Below are 20,985 nucleotides of genomic sequence, written 5' to 3'. Positions count from 1 at the left end.
GTTGCTGAGACTGGTCTCAAACCTGCAACCCACCTGTCTCGTAATCCCGGTACCGGGAAGGCTGACGCGGAAGGTCACAAGTTAGAAGCCAGTCTCAGCAATTAGTAGTCTTCAGCAGCTTAGAGAAGCACCGCTTACAAATTTACTTATTTAAGCCGGGCGTGGTGGTGCACACTTGTAATCCCCGCGCTTGGGAGGCTGAGACAGGAGGATCGCATGGGTTCGAAGTCAGCCTCAGCTGCTTAGTGAGGCTCTCAGCAACTTAGACCCTGTTTCCAAATAAAATATAAAAAAGGCCTGGAAGTATAGCCCGGAGGTAGAAAGCCTCTGGGTTCCACCCCCCCCCCCCAAAAAAAAATAAATTTACTTTTTTTTTTTTTTTTTTTTGGTGGTACTGGGAATGAAACCCAGGGGATTTCTACATCTGGGCTATATTCTCAGACCTGTTTTTATATTTTACTTGGAACCAGTGTCTCACTAAGTTGCTGAGAGCCTCAATAAGTAGCTGAGGCTGGCTTTGAACCTGTGTGATCCTCCTGTCTCAGCCTCCCAGGTACTGAGATTACAAGGATGTGCCACCACGCCCGGCTACCCAGCCTCTAAATTTATTTATTTATTATTTATTTTTTGCAAGTTTGGGGATGGAACCCAGGGGCATTCTACCTCCGAGCTACAGCCCCTGCCCTATTTTTTATTCTTTATTTTGAAACCGGGTCTCACTGAGTTGCAGAGGGCCTCGCTAAGTAGCTGAGGCTGTCTGCAAACCCCGATCCTCAGGTCTCAGCCTCCCAAATGCTAGGACTGCAAGCGTGCACCACCACGCCCGGCTCCAGCCTCTAAATTTAAAAAAGTAAAATAGGTCTGGTTGTATAGCCCAGAGATAGGCCCTAGGTTTCAACCCCAGTGACACACACACACACGATGATGTACCATTTTAACGTCTTGATTCAACTTAGATTTATCTGAGGACTTGGGCAGCCTCTAATCACCCAACCGGCGTCTCCTTGTGAGTTGGGCAGGTGCCCCTTCCCCAGGCGACATCTGGGCTCTCCCTTGTTTGCACCAGCCAGGGGCGGGTCCAGCCCAGCCCATGGGCCCTTACATGTGACCGTGGTCAGGGACAGGGCCCAGGAGCCTGTCACGAAGCTAGTCACTTTTAAATTGCGGGTGATTGACCCTTTTGTGTTGGGTTACCTTAAAACGGTACACATCCCAGGGTACAGAGCTCCTATAACTGAAGTACAGCAGGTTTACAAGTTCCCAGCCAGCCTCGGCAATTCAGCGGCACCTCCAGCACTCAGTGAGATCCTGTTTCCAAGCAATAAAAGGCCTAGAGGTGTAGCTCTGAGGCAGAATGCCCCTGGGCTCAATTCCTAGCTCCAAGAAAACCAAAACCAAACCCCAGTAATCATGTCTTGGCTGGGGTGGCTATCCTGAGCAGACGGTACGCCCTTCCCTGAGACTTCCTTTTCTTACAGTGATAAGGTGCTTACGATACGGCAGGCGTGTTAGTGTCGGCCCGGTGTTTGCACCCCTCTTTTGGAAAGCTTCCCGTGTGGCAAAGTCAGAGTGCTCTCTTGGTGCCAACGAGCTGTGGGTCTGTTCAGGGGGAAATGGAGCGACCGTCACCAAGCTACGTCTTGGTTGGCTAGAGAGCGGATCGTGCAGCTGTCTTAGCGTTGCGCGTCTCCTTTTCAGGCCTACAACGCCAAGAGCAAGAGCTTCGAGGACCCTCCTAACCACGCGCGGAGCCCCGGCGGCAAGGGCAAGGGCAAGGGCAAAGGTAGGCGGGGCTGCCCGCTCCGGCCTGCGCTGCCCAGTGTCCTCGTGGGCTGGATGGGCCGCCCGCTCTGGGCGTCCTGCTGAACTGAGGAGCTGTGAGCGGGTGGGCTCTGACTGTCAGCTGAGTTTGTGGCCCGTTTCCCCTCTGACGGTCGGCTGGGTTTGTGGCCCGTCTCCCCTGACGGTCGGCTGGGTTTGTGGCCCGTCTCCCCTCTGACGGTCGGCTGGGTTTGTGGCCCGTCTCCCAGGGAAAGGCAAGACGAAGTCCCCGATGTCCGAGCCCAGTGAGCCCCAGGCGGCCGTCAGTCCGCCCAAGCTGCGGACCCTGGACGTGTTTTCTGGCTGCGGGGGGCTGTCGGAGGGATTCCACCAGGCAGGTAAGCTCCGGCCGGCTTCCTCCCCCAGCCGGGGGCACCGGGCCTGGCGGCTTGGGGTGCAGGACCTTGTAAGCCCGGCCCTGGCCAATGTCTGAGCCGCCTGTGTCCCGCTTTGCCAGGGGTCTCCGAGACGCTGTGGGCCGTGGAGATGTGGGAGCCTGCGGCCCAGGCCTTCCGGCTGAACAACCCTGGCTCCACGGTGTTCACGGAGGACTGCAACGTCCTGCTCAAGCTGGTCATGGCCGGCGAGAAGACCAACTCGCTGGGCCAGCGGCTGCCCCAGAAGGGCGACGTGGAGCTGCTGTGTGGCGGGCCTCCCTGCCAGGGCTTCAGCGGCATGAACCGCTTCAACTCGCGAACCTACTCCAAGTTCAAGAACTCCCTGGTGGTGTCCTTCCTCAGGTGGGTGCCGCGGCCTCGCAGCGGGGAGAGAGCCGTCCGCGGGCTGACCCGTGCTCTCCCGCCCGCAGCTACTGTGACTACTACCGGCCGCGGTTCTTCCTCCTGGAGAACGTCAGGAACTTTGTCTCCTTCAAGCGCTCCATGGTGCTGAAGCTCACGCTGCGCTGCCTGGTCCGCATGGGCTACCAGTGCACCTTTGGGGTGCTGCAGGTGGGCTGGCTTCCCTAGGGAGGGAGGGTGCGCCCGCCCCGGCCAGGCACGGAGCCAGCGTGGACGTCGGCGTGCCGGAAGGGGGGGGACGGGTATGCTCGCCGGCATCCCCAGAGCCTGCTCAGAATGTGGGCGACGCAGAGCCGGCGCCCAGCAGCTGGCCTTCGTGTCCACTCGCGGGCCCTGTCCTTGGCGCCCAGGAGGGACGGCGCCAGGGCGCCCGCGCCGCGTCTTCAGCTGCTTGCCTGCGATGGAGGAGCCCGGGCCGGCCGTCGAGCCCCAGGGCAGCTCCCTCCGGGAGGGAGGGTACAGCTGGGTAGCTATTGGTCCTGCTTCCCTCTGGTGCATGCGCACGGACCCTGCAGAGGCGGAGGCGGCCCCATGGCCGCATCTACACAGACTGGGTAGGGATGCAGGACCAGACGGGGCACGAGGGAGGAGGGCTGTTCCAAGACGACCTGCTCTGCGTGCCTCCATCCGGGACGTGAAGGTGTAGTTAAAGTGAAATCCTTCGAGCCGGGCGCGGGGCGCACGCTTGTCATCCCAGCATTCGGAGGCTGAGACAGGAGGATCGCGGTTCAAGGACAGCCTCGGCTACTTAGTGAGGCCCTCTGCAGCCTCTCTCAGTGAGACCCGGTTTCAAAATAAAGAATAGAATGTGCTTGTAATCTCAGCGCTTGGGAGGCTGAGACAGGAGGATCGCACGGGTTCGAAGCCAGCCTCAGCTACTTGTGAGGTCCTGTTCTACTGAGCTGGGGTGAAGCTCAGTAGGCTGCCCCTGGTTCCATGTCCATCGTCACCCAGCCGGGGAGGAGGCGGGGCGGGGCCGGGTGGGGCCTCAGCTGTCGCTATGATCCGGGGCGGGCCCCTGGTCTCCTGCGATCACCAGCTCGTCTCCATCTTCTCTGGTGGCCGCTCAGTGGGGACCCCCTTTTCTTGGCATAAACCCGCAGGGTCAGTTAGGTATCCTCCAGGGGAGCTTCGCCCCTGGCACCTCGGGCCCCTGCCCCGAGCTCAGCTGTTTGGGTGCCCAGATGACCCTGTGCTCGTCACCCCACACACAGGCCGGTCAGTACGGAGTGGCCCAGACACGGAGGCGGGCCATCATCCTGGCTGCGGCCCCCGGGGAGAAGCTGCCCCTCTTCCCGGAGCCCCTGCACGTGTTCGCCCCCCGTGCCTGCCAGCTCACCGTCCTGGTAGACGACAGGAAATTCGTCAGCAACATCACCAGGTACTGGGCCTCTGCGTTTGGCTGGGGGGCTCGGTGTTGGGGTCTCGGTCCAGAGGCCTGAGCCGAGGAGCGGTTGTCCAGCCCGGCCTGCCTCAGGTGTCCTGTGCCACTTGGGCCTTCGCGGCTTCCTCGGGTGTGGGCCCATGGCCTCAAGCCTGTCCTGGTCACAGCTGCCCCGTGGGCTGAGTCCAGCTGAGGAGGTTGCCCTGTGGCCCTAGAGGCCAGTGCTGGGCCAGAGCACCGACTGTGGCAAGGGGCAGTGGCGTATGTCCGCAATAACATCAAGTGTACCCCCGTAGGTTGTCATCCTGTCCCTTCCGAACTATCACCGTGCGGGACACCATGTCCGACCTCCCCGAGATCCGGAACGGCGCCTCCGCGCAGGAGATCTCCTATAACGGGGAGCCGCAGTCTTGGTTCCAGAGGCAGCTCCGCGGCTCGCACTACCAGCCCATCCTCAGGGACCACATCTGCAAGGTAGAGCCGTGGCAGTGGGAGGTGTGCGCTGGGGCTGACCCAGGCTGCCCAAGTGCACACCCCTCGGGCCTCTGCAAACCCTCAGCTGCCGGCCCTGCCCACCCCACCCGGCAGCCGGGCTGGGGACCCGAGGCCGCGCGTCTCCCCGGTGCCCCCTGGGCTGGCTGACGGCCCCTGCTCTCCCAGGACATGAGCGCCCTGGTGGCTGCCCGCATGCGGCATATACCCCTGGCCCCGGGCTCGGACTGGCGCGACCTGCCCAACATCGAGGTGCGGCTCTCAGACGGGACCCTGGCCAAGAAGCTACGCTACACCTACCGGGACAAGAAGAATGGCCGCAGCAGCTCCGGCGCCTTCCGCGGGGTCTGCTCCTGCGCCGAAGGAGGTGACCTGGCTGGGCTCCCAGGGCCGCGGGAGGAGGGCTGCTTCCCAGGACCCCTCTGGGCTGTGGCGGGGGGCACCTGGCGCCATCCCCGCCCTCCCCGTACCCCACACCACCACCTTGCAGCTGGTGGTCCTCTCTTGCAGCCGGCAAGGACTGCGACCCCTTGGCTCGGCAGTTCAACACCCTCATCCCCTGGTGCCTGCCCCACACTGGCAACAGGCACAACCACTGGGCCGGCCTCTACGGGCGGCTGGAGTGGGATGGCTTCTTCAGCACCACCGTCACTAACCCCGAGCCCATGGGCAAGCAGGTGAGCGCGCAATGGGCGCTGGGTGCTTGGCCCCTGACCCCGCCCCACCCCTTGACTCCGCCTCCTACTGGCCCCTACTGGCCTGCCCTTTGACCCCACCCATTCACCCCCCAACCCCACATCTGCCCTGCTTTTTGACCCCGCCTCCCGCCCCCTGGCCCCACTTGACTTGGCCCTGGATGCCGCCCCTGACCCCACCCCTTGACCCACCTCTCGTCCCCAGGGCCGGGTGCTGCATCCAGAGCAGCACCGCGTGGTGAGCGTGCGGGAGTGCGCCCGCTCTCAGGGCTTCCCCGACACCTACCGGCTGTTCGGCAACATCCTGGACCGGCACCGGCAGGTCAGTGTGAGCCCAGCCGCCTGGACTCTGCGCCTAGCTGCGGGGGCTCTGGGAGGCCGAGGTCCAGCCCAGAGGTCCCCTCCCAGGAGCGGGCAGCACGGGCCCAGCGCGCTGCGTGGTGGCCAAGTGGGCGGCTTCTCGGGTCCAGCTAGCCGGCCCTTAGTTACCTGGGGGTCGTGAGTGAGGGCACCCTCGGCCTGCCCACAGGCCCGCGTGGCTTTGCCCCTCCGGTCTGCTAAAGCCCCTGGGAGCCTCGTCTCTGCTATGCATGTGGTGTGGGGAAGGACCCCCGGGTCTGGTCCAGGTGCTATCTGGTGGGAGGGATGGGGCCACGTGGGCCGAGGACCCTCCCCAGGAGCACTCTGCCCACCAGGCATCCTGCTTGCCTCCCGCAGGTGGGGAACGCGGTGCCGCCCCCCCTGGCCAAAGCCATCGGCCTGGAGATCAAGCTCTGTGTGCTGGCCAGGGCTGGAGAGAGTGCCTCAGGTGCGTGGCGCTGGGAACCCGCGGGCCTCCCGCCTCAGCCTCCCGAGCAGGGATTACAGGGTTACAGGCCTGCCGCCGCCCCGCCTCGCCCCTGACCTCCTCTTTGCCGTCCCTCCAGTTGCAGTCAAGGAGGAGGCGGCGGCCAAGGACTAGTGCTGCCTCCTGTGCCCCTGCCCGCCCGGGGACCCCGCCACACTGATGTCCTGTCTGAGCGTCGGAGTCTGTGGGTTCGGATGTGTCGTGCAGGCCGTGGCCTGGCTGACACGAGGCTGTGTGTGAGGTTCGTTTACCAGTGATGACTCGTGATGAAACTGTGCAGTCCTTTGTGCATTCTGGATTTTAAAGGTTTTTATTATGCATTATATCAGATTACCACTGTAGGAGTGGATATTAAGACTTTATGTAGTTTTTATATGTTGTAATATTTCTTCAAATAAATCTCCTATAAACCACGCTGGCCGTGAGTCTGTGTTCCCCGGGGTGCCTGCGCATGTGTTTGGGGTGGGGCTCGGCACTTGGTTCCCCCAGTGAGATGCCAGTGAGCTTGCTGGGCCCTGGGAAGGCCCGCTGGGAGCCCGCTTGCTCCAGACCCCTGCTCGCCTGGAGGCGACTGTGACGCCTGGTGGCGCAGCAGCCACGTCGTGACCGTGAGGACACGAGGCCCACGCAGTGGCTAGTGGAGCGAGAGGAAGACTGGCCACCGAGTGCCCTCCAGGCCGGGCCTGCCCACCCCAGGCAGAGCGCCGTGCTTGCCGAACTCTGCCAGCTGGGCTTTCTGTCCTCCCAGCATAACTACTAGGTCCTACTGAACTCCTCAGAGGAACAGTCCTTCGTTTTGACTGCTGAGGAACGCACGCCCGTCCTCTGTGCTGCCCTCAGGCGCCCACTAGGGGGCACTGCCACTCCAGTCAGGAGACTAAAGGCTAAAAGGCTGGACCGCCAGGCCTGGCCGAGCGCTCCGGAGCCTCCCTCTTGCAGCTGCTCACTTCGTGGTTCTAGAGATGGAACCCAGGGTCCTCCGACCGCTGGGCTCTTCCTCCTGCCCTATTTTGTTTGGAAACAGTCTTGTTAAGTTGCCGAGGCTGGCTTTGAACCTGTGGTCCTGTCTCAGCCTCCCAAGTACTGGGACGGAAGTCTTGTGCCACCACTCCCGGCTTTGCTTGCTTTTTGGTGATGCTTGGAGTGGTACACCTACCTCGAAACACCCCAGCCAAGTATCTTGAAACAGGGTCTCACCAAGTTGCTGAGGCTGGCCTCGAGCCTTTGATCCTCCTGCCTGAGCCTCCCAGTGCCTACCGCTCTCTGCTCTTAGAAACTGTACCACACTTGAGAAAACAGCGCTGAGCTACCTTTGGGAAGCCTAACCTGTCCCACCAGGTGTGGTGGCGCACACTTGTCATCCCAGGACTTGGGAGGCTGAGACAGGAGGTTCACAGCCAGCCCCTTACTTAGGGAGACCCTATGCAACTTTGTAAGACTTTCAAAAATAAAGAATATAAAATACAGCTGAGGGGTGTATCCTGGAGGTAGAATGCTCCTGGGTTCAATATTCAGTTCCACAGGGTAAAAAAAACAGGGCCGGGGGTGCAGCTTGGAGGTAGAATCCCCCTGGGATCCATCTTCAGTCCCACCATAATAAAAGTTTAAGAAACGGGTGTAAGCCGGGCATGGTGGCGCACGCATATAATCCCAGCATTTGGGAGGCTGAGACCAGAGGATCACAGTTAATGGACAGCCTCAGCTACTTAGGCCTTCCACAACGTAGTGAGACGCTGTTTCTAAAAAAAAATAGGGCAGGGTATGTAGCTTGGAGGTTGAATGGCCCTGCGTTCCATCCCCAGGCCCCTCCCCCCCAAAAAAACCGGGGATGTAAGGCAGGTGAAAGGTGGTTGGCGGTGACCAGTGGTCTGCATGGCTCTTCATGGGACGCATTCGGAAGAGGCCCCGGGGCCAGCAGCAGGACCTGCGGTGGCCTTCCAGCCCCGACGTCACGAGGTCAGCACGCCGCCCACTTGAGCAGCCCCAGTGCAGAGCTGACGGTTAACACACTGGCCTCCAGGGCCCTGAGAAGCCATCCCTCCTCCCGGCCGCAGGCGGCGGTGCTCCCCAGCAAGGCCAGCCGCAAGCCGGACGCCCCAGCTTCCACCGGAGGCCTTGAAGTCAACTGAAAGGAGAGCCGACGCAGGAGAAGCCAGAGGTCTATTTACATCCCGTAATTTCTTTCTCTTTTTTTTTTTTTTTGCAGGTCTGGGGATGGAACCCAGGGGCATTGTATCTCTGAGCTTCAGCACCCAGCCCTATTTTTTATTCTTTATTTTGAAACAGGGTCTCACTGAGTTGCAGAGGGCCTCGCTAAGTAGCTGAGGCTGGCCATGAACCATGATCCTCCTGTCTCAGCCTCCCGAACGCTGGGATTACAAGCCTGTGCCACCACACCTGGCTAGCCCCTCAATTTTAATACTTAAACATTAAGCCGAAAAACATTAAGCTGGGCGTGGTGGTCATGCTTGTAATCCCAGTGCTTGGGAGGCTAATACAGGAGATAAAGGAGAATCCTGGTTCACAGGTGGCCTCTGCGACTTAGGCCCTTTTATTTTATTTTTTGGTGGCACTGGGGGTGGAACCCAGAGGCTTTCTACCTCCGGGCTATACTCCCAGACCTATTTTATATATTATTTGGAAACAGGGTCTCACTAAGTTGCCGAGAGCCTCACTAAGTAGCTGAGGCTGGCTTCGAACCTGTGCGATCCTCCTGTCTCAGCCTCCCAAGTGCGGGGATTACAAGTGTGCGCCACCACGCCCGGCTGACTTAGGCCCTTTGCAACTCAGGGAGACCCTGTTTCAAAATGAAGAATAAAAAATAGGGCAGGGGGTGTATTTTGGAGGTAGCATGGCCCTGGGTTCCATCCTCAGTACTGCAAGAAAAAAAAACATTGTTAAGCCGGGCATGGTGGAGCACGCTTGTAATCCCCTGGGGTGTGTCTCAGAAGTCCTTGCCCCTGGGTCCAACTCACAGGCCCATACAAAAATAAAATTTAAAAACTGAAGAAAGCGTTTTAGGATACACCCTGAGGCCCCCTTTTTTTTTTTTTTTTTTTTTTCAGGTCTCACTGAGACCGGGTCTCACTGAGTTGCAGAGGCCCTCGCTAAGTAGCTGAGGCTGTCCGCGGATGCTGGGATGACAAGCGTGCGCCACCACGCCCGGCCAACCCACCTGCGTCCCCGCCTCCGGCCGCAGGGGGCGCTGTGGCGCGCCGGCCGCTCTAGGCGGCGGTCCCGGAAGTCTTGTTGCCCGCCACTTCCGCTCTCTGTGGCGCGCCGGCCGCTCTAGGCGGCGGCCCCGGAAGTCTCGTTGCCCGCCACTTCCGCTCCCTCTGGCCCGCGCCCGGGCTGCGTGGATAAGGCTCGCAATGCCGACCGGAGACTTCGAGTGAGTCCGGGCCGGCGGAGGGCGCGCGTGGGGGCGGCCCGGGGGCGCGGGGCGCCTGGGGGGCGCGGGGGGCGCCGGCCGGGCCCCGCTGACCCCGCCAACTTGTCCCCGCAGCTCGAAGCCCAGCTGGGCCGACCAGGTGGAGGAGGAGGGGGAGGACGGTGAGTGAGCGCCGGGGCGCAGCCCCCGCCCGCGCCGTCGCCCGCCCCCATGGCTGCCCAGCACGCCCCGCTGCTCCCCAGGGCGGGCAGGAAGGCGCGTTGGTGGTCCCTGGTAACTCTAGGGCCCCCGGTCATGGCGGGGTCCCCTCCGGTGGTCTGGGCTGGAGGGCGCCACCCCAGCCCGCAATGCCCGGCCAGCCCGCGGCCCGGAGCTGACCCTGCCTCCCCGCACCCCCCTGCCAGACAAATGCGTCACCAGCGAACTCCTCAAAGGCCTCCCCCTGGCCACCGGGGACACCAGCCCGGAGCCCGAGCTGGTGCCAGGAGGTGAGTGACCGCTGGGCTGCCCACCCGGGTCTCCTTTTGTTCGGGGCTCAGTTTCCCCTCTCTTCTCCCGCTGTCCCAGCCCCGCTGCCGCCTCCCAAGGAGGTCATCAACGGGAACATCAAGACCGTGACCGAATACAAGATCGAAGAAGACGGCAGCAAGTTCAAGGTGAGGCTGGGGCGGAGGCCGGGCACCTTGGGCGGGCACCGGCGTCCACTGGGCGCGATGTTGGCAGAGACGCCCTGGTCCCGGGAGCTGTAACGCGCAGGAAGCCTGACCCCCTCCCTTGCCACCCACAGATTGTGCGTACCTTCAGGATCGAGACTCGGAAGGCTTCGAAGGCTGTCGCCAGGCGGAAGGTGAGATCCTCCTTCCCCTCTTTGAAGGTCCATCCCGGACTGACCCACCGTCGTCGTGGGATCCCTGTTGGCGGGAAGTTCAGCTGTCCCCGTTTTGTGGAGGCAGAATTGAAGCGTGGGTGTTGGCAGTCCTGTGGGGCCTGACGAGTCTTAAGGGACAGATAAGATCATATCTTGTGAGGGGGGGGTACTGGAGGTTGAAGCCAAGGCCTTCTGCCTCTGAGCCACACTCCTAGTGCGTTTAATTAATTTGGAGAGTACTGGATATTAAATTCAGGGCCGTTTTACCTCCAAGCTACACCCCAGCCCCAGCCTTTTTTATTTTGAAACAGGGTCTTGCCGCATTGCTGAGTCTGGATAAATTTCTGTAGCTGTGACTTCAAACTTTCCATCCTTCTGTCTCAGACTCCCAAGTGCTGGGGTGACAGATATATGCCACCGTACCTCAAAACTTCAATCCTAGCCAAGCGTGGTGGCGCACGCTTGTCATCCCAGCATTTGGGAGGCTGAGACAGGAGGATCATGGTTCATGGACAGCCTCAGCTGCTTAGTGAGGCCCTCTAAAACTTAATGAGACCCTGTATCAAAATTAAAAATACACTGGGCGTGGTGGCACATGCTTGTAATCCCTGCGCTTGGGAGGCTGAGACAGGAGGATCGCGCAGGTTCGAAGCCAGCCTCAGCTACTTAGTGAGGCTCTCAGCAACTTAGTGAGACCCTGTTTCCAAATAAAATAGAAAACAGGTCTGGGGGTATAGCCTAGAGGTAGAAAGCCTCTGGGTTCCGCCCCCAGTGCCACCAAAAAAATAATAATAATAAGTAAATAAGTAAAAGAACCAGATATGGTAGTGTGCCTCTGTGCCTTAGTGCTTGGGAGACTGAGACAGGAAGATGGAAGGTTTGAGGCCAGCCTCCGCTGGACTACTTAGGCCCTCCGAAAAGACCGTGTTTCCAAATTAAAAATAAAATAGGGCTGGGGATGTAGTTCCGAGATAGAATGCTCCTGGTTTCAATCTTCAGTAACACACATACAAAAAACAAACCACGACTGTGGGCATAATTCAGAGGTAGAGTGCACCTGGGTTCAATCGGCAGTACCGCAAAAAAAATCAAAAAAGTAACTACAATGCAGTTCAGTCCCTAGTACTGTAAAAGTAAATACTAAATCGGCAGGCCTCCTGTCTCAGCCGTCAAGTGCTGAGATGGCAGGCGTGTGTGGGATAGGGCTTGAACCCCAGGGGTATTCTGATTCTGAGCCACCCTCCCACCCTGCTTTCACTGTGGTGCTGTGGACTGCACAGTACCAGGTATTAACCCAGGGCTCAGCAGTGCTGAGCAGGCTCTCAGCCACAGCCACAGCCCTTTCTGTTTTATTTTGAGACAGGGTGTCATTAAATTGCTTGGGCTAGCTGGGCGTGGTGGTGCACATTTTTTTTTTTCTTTTTTCTTTTTGGTGGTACTGGGGATGGAACCCAAGGGCATTCTACCTCTGCACCCAGCCCTATTTTTTAGTTTTTCTTATTTTTGAAATGGTCTCAGTGAGTTATGAAGAGCCTCCCTAAGTAGCTTAGGCTGTCCATGAGCTGTGATCCTTACAAGCCTATGCCACCGCGCCCGGCTTGGCGCACACTTGTCATCCCGGTACTTGAGAGGCTGAGATGGGAGGATAACAGGTTTGCCGCCAGCCTCAGCTACTTAATGAGGCCCTCTGCAATTTAGTGAGACCCTGTTTCAAAAATCAAAAATCAAAAGCTGGGCCTGGTGGCACACATTTGTAACGCCAGCATTTGGGAGGCTGAGACAGGATGATCGTGATTCACAGACAGCCTCGGCTACTTAGCGAGGCCCTTTGCAGCTCAGACCGTGTTTCAAAATAATAAAAATAAGGCTGGGGGCGTAGCTTAAAGGTAGAATGCCCCAGGGTTCCATTCCTAGTATCGCCCAAAAAGGAAAGAGAGAAAGAAAGAAAGCTGGGGTGTGTGTAGCTTGGAGGTAGAGTACCCCTGGGCTCTATCCTCAGTACTGCAAAAATAAATAAGTAGATAGGTAGGTAGGTAGGTAGCTTGTGCTGGCCTTGAATTTTCAGCCCTCCTGCCTCAGCTTCCCACAGTGGCTGGGGCAGCAGGCCTGTGCAGCGCCTGGCCTGAGTTAGAGGCGTGGCCCCTGGGCCTGTCTACCCTGGGCCAGGCGCCCTCTTGAGGTCACAGCAGCTGCATGCAGGCGGCCCACTGCGGGGGCCTTGTTGGTGCCAGGCGCCACACAGGCAACACGGGTCGAGGCCCAGGTTGCGGGCTTGGTTTCAGGTCTGGGATTCCCAGCCTCTGCCCTCTTCCTTCCTGAGCCCAGAACTGGAAGAAGTTTGGAAACTCGGAGTTTGACCCACCGGGGCCCAACGTGGCCACCACGACCGTCAGTGACGACGTGTCCATGACGTTCATCACCAGCAAAGAGGTAGGGGGCTGGGGGCGGGGCGGGCGGGGGCGGGGCGGGCGGCCCACTGAGCTGCTCCGCTTGCCCCCCAGGACCTGAACTGCCAGGAGGAGGAAGACCCCATGAACAAGCTCAAGGGCCAGAAGATCGTGTCCTGCCGCATCTGCAAGGGCGACCACTGGACCACCCGCTGCCCCTACAAGGACACGCTGGGGCCCATGCAGAAGGAGCTGGCCGAGCAGCTGGGGCTGTCCACCGGCGAGAAGGAGAAGCTGCCCGGAGGTGCGGCCTGGGCCCCCGTGCTGTCTGCGTGTGCGTGTGTGTGCGTGACTGCCAGGCGACACCCGCGTGTGCAATGCCTGGGTGCCGTCCCCGCGGGACTCCCTGGCCAGCGCTGTCTGTCCGTGGGGCCCGAGTCCTTCAGACTCGCTCGCTGGTGGCAGCTGTGAGTCCGGCCTGACCTGTCGCCCGCCGCGCATGCTCGCTTCGCGTGTCCTGGGGAGGCTGTTGCTCCCTGCGTGTGTCCCTGGTGCTGGCCTGACCTGACCGCGCTTGGTCCCTAGAGCTGGAGCCGGTGCAGGCCGCCCAGAACAAGACCGGGAAGTATGTGCCGCCGAGCTTGCGCGACGGAGCCAGCCGCCGCGGGGAGTCCATGCAGCCCAACCGCAGAGGTGAGGCCTCCCCGCCCCCCCAGCACCCCCCACCCCCCGGGCCAGCGGCCGGGACTGTCCTCACTGCCGTCCACCCACAGCCGACGACAACGCCACCATCCGCGTCACCAACCTGTCGGAGGACACGCGCGAGACCGACCTGCAGGAGCTCTTCAGGCCGTTTGGCTCCATCTCCCGCATCTACCTGGCCAAGGACAAGACCACCGGCCAGTCCAAGGTGGGTGGACGGCAGGCGATGGCGGGGGCGCCAGCCCTGACCTGCCTTCTCCATGGGGCCCTGGGTGGGCGCCGGCGCTGACCTGCCTTCTCCACAGGGCTTTGCCTTCATAAGCTTTCACCGCCGCGAGGACGCTGCGCGTGCCATCGCCGGGGTGTCTGGCTTCGGCTACGACCACCTCATCCTCAACGTGGAATGGGCCAAGTAAGACCCTCCCCCAACCCTGTCCCGCGTGTCACCCAAGGAGCAGGGGTCACAGGTTCACGGCAGCAACTCAGGGCGTTTAAAATAGAAATAGGGCCGGGCATGGTGGCTTCACCCCCGGCACCACCAAAATAAATAAATAATAAATATAGAAATAGGGCTGGGGGTAGCTCAGAGGTAGAATGCCCCTGGGTTCAATTCCCAGTATCTCCCTCAAAAAAAAGGTGGAGCGGCCAGGCATGGTGGCGCACGCCTGTAATCCCCGCGCTTGGGAGGCAGAGAGGATCGCGCAGGTTCGAAGCCAGCCGCGCGTGCTGGCTTAGGAGACTCTGTTTCCAAATAAAAATATAAAATAGGTCTGGGAGTGTAGCCCAGAGATAGAAGGGCTTCCAGGAACCCCAGTACCACCAAAAAAAAAAGTGGAGCGGAGCGTGGTGCTCTTGTAACCCCAGTACTTGGGAGGCTGAGACAGGATCACAGGATTGCTGCCCGCCTCAGCTACTTAGTGAGGCCCTGTTTCAAAATACAGAGTATAAAATGGGGCTGGAGATGTAGTTTCGAGTAAGTGCCCCTGGGCGCAGTGGTGCAGGCCTGTCATCCTAGTGCTTGAGAAGCAGGTAACAGTGCAGCCCTCATCTGCTTAGTAACGCCTTTACAGAGGTAAGCGCTCCTAGGTAGAGTCCCCAGTCCCACACACACAGGAGCGCGGGCTGTGGCCGAAGTAGAAGTCCTGGGCGCTGTCCTAACAAACCCAGCGCCCCTTCCCCATCACCGGCCTGCCTGGCCTGCGGCACTGTCACCAAGCTCTCTGGGGGCGACAGGCCTTGTCCCTTTTCAAAGCCATGCGGAGGCAGGCCGGCCTGGGCCCCAGCAGCTGTCACCCACACCGCGGAGGCCCTGCGGGGAGCCTCCGCCTCACTGCCGTCCCTCCTCCTCCTCTCTAGGCCGTCCACCAACTAGGCCCGCTGTCCAGCTGCCGCTGTCGGGCTCTCGGGCCCCCAGGTGTGATGGGGGGCCTCCAGGGGCAGTAAACCAGCTTGAAGCACCTGCTCGTCCAGTCTGTGTGTTCTCGCGTCCCCTTCCAACGGGCGTGCCACTGTGCGGTGGGGAGAAGGTGGCGCCCTCACGGTCCCTACCCCATGAGCGCTCTGCGGGCCCCTCCAGTCACAGGCTGAGGCCCTCCTGGCGGCCATGGAGACCGGGTGTGGGTAGATGTTTGGCCAGGGGCACCGCCTGTTAGCACGCAGGGCCCGAGCTCCAGCCCTCCTCAGGCTGGGGAAGCGGGCAGCATGTGGACGGATTGAGTAGGGGCTGGAGGGTGTATGGGCCCCACCATGCCGGGGCAGAGTGGGTTGCTGACCGCCAGCTGTGCCGAGAAGACCGTGGCGGGCTCCAGGGCCGCTGCTCCTGGGTGCAGGAGTGAGAGTGTCAGCTCGCTCCCCGCCACAGCCACCAGGACAGCCATGGGAAGCTGCAGTGGGCCGCTGAGGTGTTGGCTGGGTAGGCCCCAGGCGCCTGCAGGAGGCACACGGCCAGGTCCTCAGGGGTCCCGGCCTGTCCCTACTGCCCCCTTGTGAGGCTGCAGCTTCCTGGCTCTGCACCAGCAGAGGGCGCCGTTGAGCAGCCAGGTCCCTGGGCAAGCCCCTCCAGGCTCAGGGGCAGAGTAGTTTGGCCCAAGCCTGTGGGCAGTTCTAGCCAGAGCCATTCCAGTCGGCAGGCCTGGGGCCTTTGTGCTGCCTGTTCTCAGCCGTCACCAGCCAGCGTCACAGACGGCTCCCTGTTCATGCCGCCACCCCAGGCCCGCGGCAGTCCAGAAAGCCTGGCCCTAACCCAGCTGCAGCCCTCAGCACCCTGCCCAGGAGTACTTCCATCAGAAGATCCTCACAAGCACGGCCCCATTCACTAGCAGATGCTAGTCCCCGCCTGAGCGCTGGGCTCTCAGCCGGTTTCCCAGCTCACGGCTCACCCCTCGACTTGGGAGGCTGAGAACAGACTCAGCAGCAGTAAGACTTGTGTCAACCTTGTTTGTGAATGGAGATTAAAATGGGGCTGGGGGTAGAGTGTGAGATGGAATCCTCCCGGGCCCAACACCTAGTACCACAAAAGCCCGTTCTCCACACAGGCAACTGGTACCAGACGCAGGCCACAAGTCTCCAGGAAAGCTTCAGCCCCCTTGCCTCCGCCCTGGCCCTGACAGCTCCCACTGTATGGGGTATCCCCTAGCACCCGCAGAGCAGGCCAGGCCTCCTCGCTTCCTTCCGTGCTACCAAGAGGTGGTGGCTGCCACCCCAAACCAGGATCAGACACAGGAAAGGTTGAGTCATTTACTGTTTTGCTGGGGTTGGGGGACAGCTCCTTTATGAAAGGAAGCCGAGGCCTACACCTGGGAGCCCCAGGGTGGCTCTCGGGCCCCAATCTGGGGTGTTGCATCCACAGGGAGGCGCAGGCTCAAGCCCCCCTCCTTGGCCGCCCCTTGCCCTGGCCCCGGGCCGTGCCCCTTGGCCCCAGAGTGGCCCGGGCTATGCGGGGCCTGGCCTTGGCCGGCCTCCCATCACCGCCCTGACGCTGGCCAGGCCTCCGCTCCTTGACCCGCTGCTTCTGCTTCTTGTGAGGAGGCCCGGGCAGCCGTCTTCTCTTAGTGGCTCTGGGGAACATATCTATGGGAGAGACCACGTTAGGCCTGGGACAGGCCAGGTGCGGGGAGCCCCACCACGGGCCGCAACGCACCCTCGTCAGGCTCCGCGCCCACGGCCTGGCGGAAATACTCGGCTTCGTCCTCCTCCTCCTCCTCCTCGGGGGGCGCCCCCGGGTACTCTGCGTCACTGTCCCCATCAGCCCCAGCCCGTGCCCTCTTGATACCCGCCAGGCTCTTCTTCCTGAAAGAGGTGGCCGTCAGCTGGCTGCAGCAGGCCCGCAGTCCGCCCGCCGCCCTGTCGCGGCCCCAGCGCACCTGTGGGCCTCCCGCTGCTCGCGCTTGCGCTGCACGTTCTGGGCCTGCTGGTCCTGCCGCTGGGCCTTGAGCCGCAGCCGCTCCTCCTTGGCTGCCAGGATGGCCTGCAGCTCCTCCTCTGTTTTGTGCACTGGCGGGAGACAGACACGGTCCACGTGGGGCCTGCGCCGCTGCCCTGCCACTGTGCCGGGCCGTCCCCTTACCGAAACTGTGGAACAGCACGTTGCCCTCGCCGACACCCTCCTGGATCTTGATGAGCCGCAGCGTCATGCGGGGGCCGATCTGGGGAGAAGCCGGGAGTGAGCCTGCCACAGCGGCCAGGGCGCGGGAGGCACCGCCCCACCAGCCTCGCCCTCACCTCGGTGAGCCGCACGGCGCTCTGCTGGGCCCGCATGTTGCCGCGGCCCGCGATGGCCTGGGGCAGCTCCGTGATGTTGTGCTCCCCATCGGGCTCCGCCTCGCTCTCCGACAGCCCCGCGCCGCTGAGTGGGGACACGGGGTCAGAGGCTCAGGCCCGGCTCCAGGGCGCTCGCGGGGCTGCCCAGCCTCACCTGCTGGCTCGGGGCTGCCCAGCCTCACCTGGCCAGCAGCTCGCTGATGTCCTGCAGGCGGCTCATGTTGGGGAATTTCTCCTGGAGGAGCTTCTTCATCCCGCGACTGGCGCCCACGGGGACGACCTTGATGCTGCTGCAGGGGAGGAGCGGTCAGCGCTGTGCCCGCTGTGCCCGCCTCCCCGCCTGCGGTGCGTCAGGGCGTTTACTTTGAACCTGAGCATCACGGGCTCAGCAGCAGCGCTGTCATCAGCCGCACCAGGCCCCCCGCACCCCACACCCCGCTCACTAGTGGCGGAAATCCAGCTCCTGCGAGTCGGGCTTGTAGTTGATGAGGAGGCAGCGCTTAATGGTGTTCAGGTTCACCTGGGGGGAGGGGAGAGCGCACCGTGAGCTGCCCGTGTCCGTGTGGAGCCACAGGACGACACAAAAGGGCTGGGCCGTGGCTCCCAAAGACAAGTCTGTAGGGTTCGGGGACAAGATCTTGCTTTTAAAGCACGGAGAGTGACCTCCACCATGAGATTCTCCTGCCTTAGCCCCTGCGCAGCTGGGGTTATCTGTGTGACATCACTCCAGGCTGGAAAAACAGACACTTTATGCCTCACTTGAGCGCCACCGGTGCTAGGGATTAGGAGCTGGGCGCCCTGGCCGGACTTTAAACTCCCGTCTTTTGCTTGGAATGAACAAGGCCGTGGGTTTAACCCCCAGCATGGGGGGGAGCACCCTACAAAAAGCAGCTCTAGGTCAGACCCCGGGGTCTACCTCCCCTCAGGCCCCTGACTTCACCTCTGCGGGGCCTGACCCCTGCACCCCGCGCCCGCCAGAGGGCCGGCCCACCTTGTGCACGTTGATGGAGGGGAACAGGTTCTGGAACATGGTCGCCATAAGCTTCACGTGCATCCCGTGGGGGCCGAAGCTGTTGAGCACCAGCAGGGGCGGGTGGGCAAACTGCTGCTCGTGCATGCGGTGGCGGCGCAGGGAGGAGACCACGTCGCGCACCAGGGTGTACTGCGGGACAGGGCGAGGGGCGGGCGGGTGAGCAGCGCTCACCCAGCCCCGGCCGCCCAAGGCCCGCGGCCACCTCCCCAGCTCACCTGGCTGATCTGGAAGGTCAGGGTGGGGCCTCCTGGGAGCCGCATCAACTTCTGCAGAAAGGAGGGCTGGTGAGCGAGGCGCCCCGCCGAGGCCCGGGGGCTGGGGGGCGCGGCCCTCTCTTCAGAGCGTTTACTTTGAAGCCGGCATCACGGCGGCTCAGGGGCACAGGGGTTCATCACGAGAGGGGGGCGGCGGGCCGGGGAGGCGAAGGGGGCCGGGGGGGCACTCACGAAGTAGACGCTGTTGTCTGTTCTGCTCAGGATCAGGAAGTGCGTGACGCCCAGGGGCCCGGCCACCGCCACGCAGTCCTTCAGCGAGTTCTTCCTGCGGACCTGGAGTTGGCGTCATCGGGCAGCAAGCTTGGCCTCGAGACCCCCGGGGACGGGGCCCGCCTCGGCCCGATCCCTGCGCACCCCGCCCGGGGCCCCGCGGCGCACACCTGCAGGCGGGTGGCGGTGAGCGGCTCCATGACGCGCCGCACGTCCAGGCTGAGCTGGCGGACGCTGCGCCCCGCGCGGCCCCGCGCGAACACGAACGAGTGCGGCTGCGCGGCGTAGGCCTCGAGGTTGCGGAGCTGCGCCTGGGCGCGCGCGCGCTTCTGGTGCCGGGACTGCGGGGAACGACAGGCCGACGCTGAGCGCCGCGGCCTCGCCGGGCCCCGGCCCGCCGCCCGCCGCCCGCCGCGCCCCGCGCCCCGCGCCTCACCCGCCCCGTCTGCCCCATGCCGCCCGCTCCTCCACGAGGCCGCCTCTGCCGCCGCTTCCGGTGGCTCGCGGCTCACTTCCGGTCCGCGCGGCGCACTTCCGGCTCCGCGCGGCTCACTTCCGGCGCGCCAGCCGGTGACGTAATAGGGCGGGCAGGCGCAGTAGATGGCTTTGTACTGGAATGCGGTGTGTGTGTGTGTGTGTGGGAGGAGGGGAATAACTGAAGGGGTTGCCATGGCGACCCCGGGAGTCAGTCTGTTGCCGTGGCCACCCCGAGGCGGGAAAGCTGCGCCAGGCGAGGGAGACGCGGATCTGCGGGTTCGAATCCCGCTTCGTGCCTCTTCCTGAAGCGGTGCCAACTTGATAATCGCCCTAAGCATGCCAAAGTGGGGATGATAACATCCCGCCTGAACTGCGGATTAAGAAGAGAATGCATGTGCCGGCTCACGCCTGTATCCCTGGTGTTTGGGAGACTAACACGGGAGGATCGCAGGTTCGAGGCCAACCTCAGCAGTTTAGCACGATTCCCAGCTGTAAGATGATCTGCGCAACCAAGAGACCCCAGAGGTCGTTCCATTTAAGGAAAGCTGACTGCAGGCAGGTTAGCTGCCGCTGCCATCCCGCGGGAGAGCAGCAGTACCAGGGGGAGCAAGGATTTGTTTTTTCGGTACTGGGGATGGAGCCCAGGGGCCTTCGACCTCCGAGTTGCACCCCCTGCCCTAGTTTTTATTCTTGATTTTGAAGCAGGGTCTCACTGAGTTGCAGAGGGCCTCACTAAGTAGCTGAGGCGGTCCGCGAACCGCGATCCTCTGGTCTCGGGATGACGAGCGTGCGCCGCCACGCCCGGCCTATTACTTTTTTTTTTTTTTTGCAGTAGTGGGGATGGAACCCAGGGTTGTTCTAGCTCTGAGTTACACCCCAGCTCCCCCCTTTAATCCTTTATTTTGAAAGGGTCTCGTTGGCTTGTGAAGGGCCTAAGTAGAGGAGGCTGTCAGAACCTGCAATCCTCTGTTCTCAGCCTCCCGAATGCCGGGATTACAAGCGTGCGCCAACATCCTGGCTTGATTTGACTTTGTGAAAATGTGACCCCGCAGCGCCCGGAGAGGTGCGGGGAGGGCTGCGACGGTGGGCGGGCCTCCGGGCTGCTGTGTACCTGCGGGGTGTCTCTGTGCCAGCCTGGAGTCGCCCTCCAAGTGTGCAGTGAGTCCGGGCGCCTGTGTGGCCACGGTTTGCGGGCGCAGCTGTTGGGTGGCGCCGGGGTAGCCGGCAGGACCCTGGCCGGGGAAGGCCGAGCTGGAGGACGGAAGGGCTGTCCCGGGCACTGACCTGCCTTATCAGGCTCCGATGGCCTGGGAAGGGTGTCTGGCAATTCTGCCTCAGTTCCCACGCGGAAAATGCTAAATATTTACAGTTTCTGCGCTCCAGGCTCTGGGGCTGGGGGGGGGGGCAAGGGGCGGTGTCCAAGCCTCCTCCTCCACCGGCCCCCGCTCCCCCAGCTCCGGCCCTGCTGGACCCTCGGCTCCGACTCCCCATACCTGCGTGAGCCTCGCTGGATCCAGGGACCTGGTGAGACCAGGGAGAGGTGGGAGTGGGTGGGGCCGCTCTATTTGGGGGGGGGTCCCCGCAGGTTCCCTGCCCCAGGCGAACCGTGAATGCACCGTGCACACATCCTAACTCCGGGGGTGGTGTCAGTTCCTGTCCTGGGGGGCCCAGCTCTGGCAGAGGTCGTACCCGGCCCACCCCACCCTTGGCAGATCCTGCTGGCCACTGTGCTGGTCTTTAGCTCAGAGCAAAACCCCCAGGGCTCCCTCTGGCCGCGCCCAGGGCCTGCCTCCCCCCCTCTCCTCTCTGTTCCAAGCGCCCGGACCACCCGGCTGCCCCTCGGC

At 62.0% G+C, this 20,985-nt stretch overlaps 3 protein-coding genes across 3 annotated transcripts in view; 2 read left to right on the top strand and 1 right to left on the bottom strand.

Annotated features, from left to right (window-relative positions):
* The window catches only part of DNMT1 (DNA methyltransferase 1), a gene marked incomplete at both ends in the record, with an annotated part of 47,638 nt that extends 41,485 nt beyond the window's left edge, over positions 1-6,153 (top strand). The window contains 11 exons of the mRNA XM_080715513.1: positions 1,699-1,783; positions 2,031-2,159; positions 2,279-2,561; positions 2,630-2,771; positions 3,836-4,002; positions 4,302-4,479; positions 4,666-4,864; positions 5,008-5,174; positions 5,398-5,514; positions 5,910-6,000; positions 6,119-6,153. Of these exons, the coding sequence (XP_080571639.1) occupies positions 1,699-1,783; positions 2,031-2,159; positions 2,279-2,561; positions 2,630-2,771; positions 3,836-4,002; positions 4,302-4,479; positions 4,666-4,864; positions 5,008-5,174; positions 5,398-5,514; positions 5,910-6,000; positions 6,119-6,153 (1,593 nt within the window). The remainder of the gene's footprint in view (positions 1-1,698; positions 1,784-2,030; positions 2,160-2,278; positions 2,562-2,629; positions 2,772-3,835; positions 4,003-4,301; positions 4,480-4,665; positions 4,865-5,007; positions 5,175-5,397; positions 5,515-5,909; positions 6,001-6,118) is intronic.
* Positions 6,154-9,410: 3,257 nt separating this feature from the next.
* On the top strand, positions 9,411-13,803 carry EIF3G (eukaryotic translation initiation factor 3 subunit G; the record flags this gene model as incomplete). Its single annotated transcript, XM_080715129.1, has 10 exons — positions 9,411-9,430; positions 9,545-9,591; positions 9,835-9,918; positions 9,998-10,086; positions 10,218-10,277; positions 12,624-12,728; positions 12,800-12,989; positions 13,271-13,378; positions 13,459-13,595; positions 13,693-13,803. The coding sequence occupies 10 exons, from the start codon at positions 9,411-9,413 to the stop codon at positions 13,801-13,803; spliced, it is 951 nt and encodes a 316-aa protein (XP_080571255.1).
* A 936-nt stretch (positions 13,804-14,739) lies between these two features.
* On the bottom strand, positions 14,740-18,999 carry LOC308276686 (suppressor of SWI4 1 homolog; the record flags this gene model as incomplete). The annotated part of the gene is made up of 13 exons (XM_080715512.1): positions 18,835-18,999; positions 18,626-18,727; positions 18,395-18,445; positions 18,138-18,308; positions 17,590-17,666; positions 17,329-17,436; positions 17,108-17,231; positions 16,953-17,031; positions 16,750-16,879; positions 16,527-16,675; positions 16,277-16,456; positions 15,133-15,314; positions 14,740-14,895 (listed from the first exon to the last, which is right to left on the bottom strand). The coding sequence occupies exons 1-13, from the start codon at positions 18,862-18,864 to the stop codon at positions 14,740-14,742; spliced, it is 1,539 nt and encodes a 512-aa protein (XP_080571638.1). The 5' UTR covers positions 18,865-18,999.
* Positions 19,000-20,985: the final 1,986 nt, after the last annotated feature.

This window comes from Muscardinus avellanarius, assembly GCF_963383645.1.
Source record: "Muscardinus avellanarius genome assembly, chromosome: 18".
Lineage (NCBI taxonomy): Eukaryota > Metazoa > Chordata > Mammalia > Rodentia > Gliridae > Muscardinus > Muscardinus avellanarius.
This window is presented reverse-complemented; position numbering and strand designations above follow the sequence as displayed.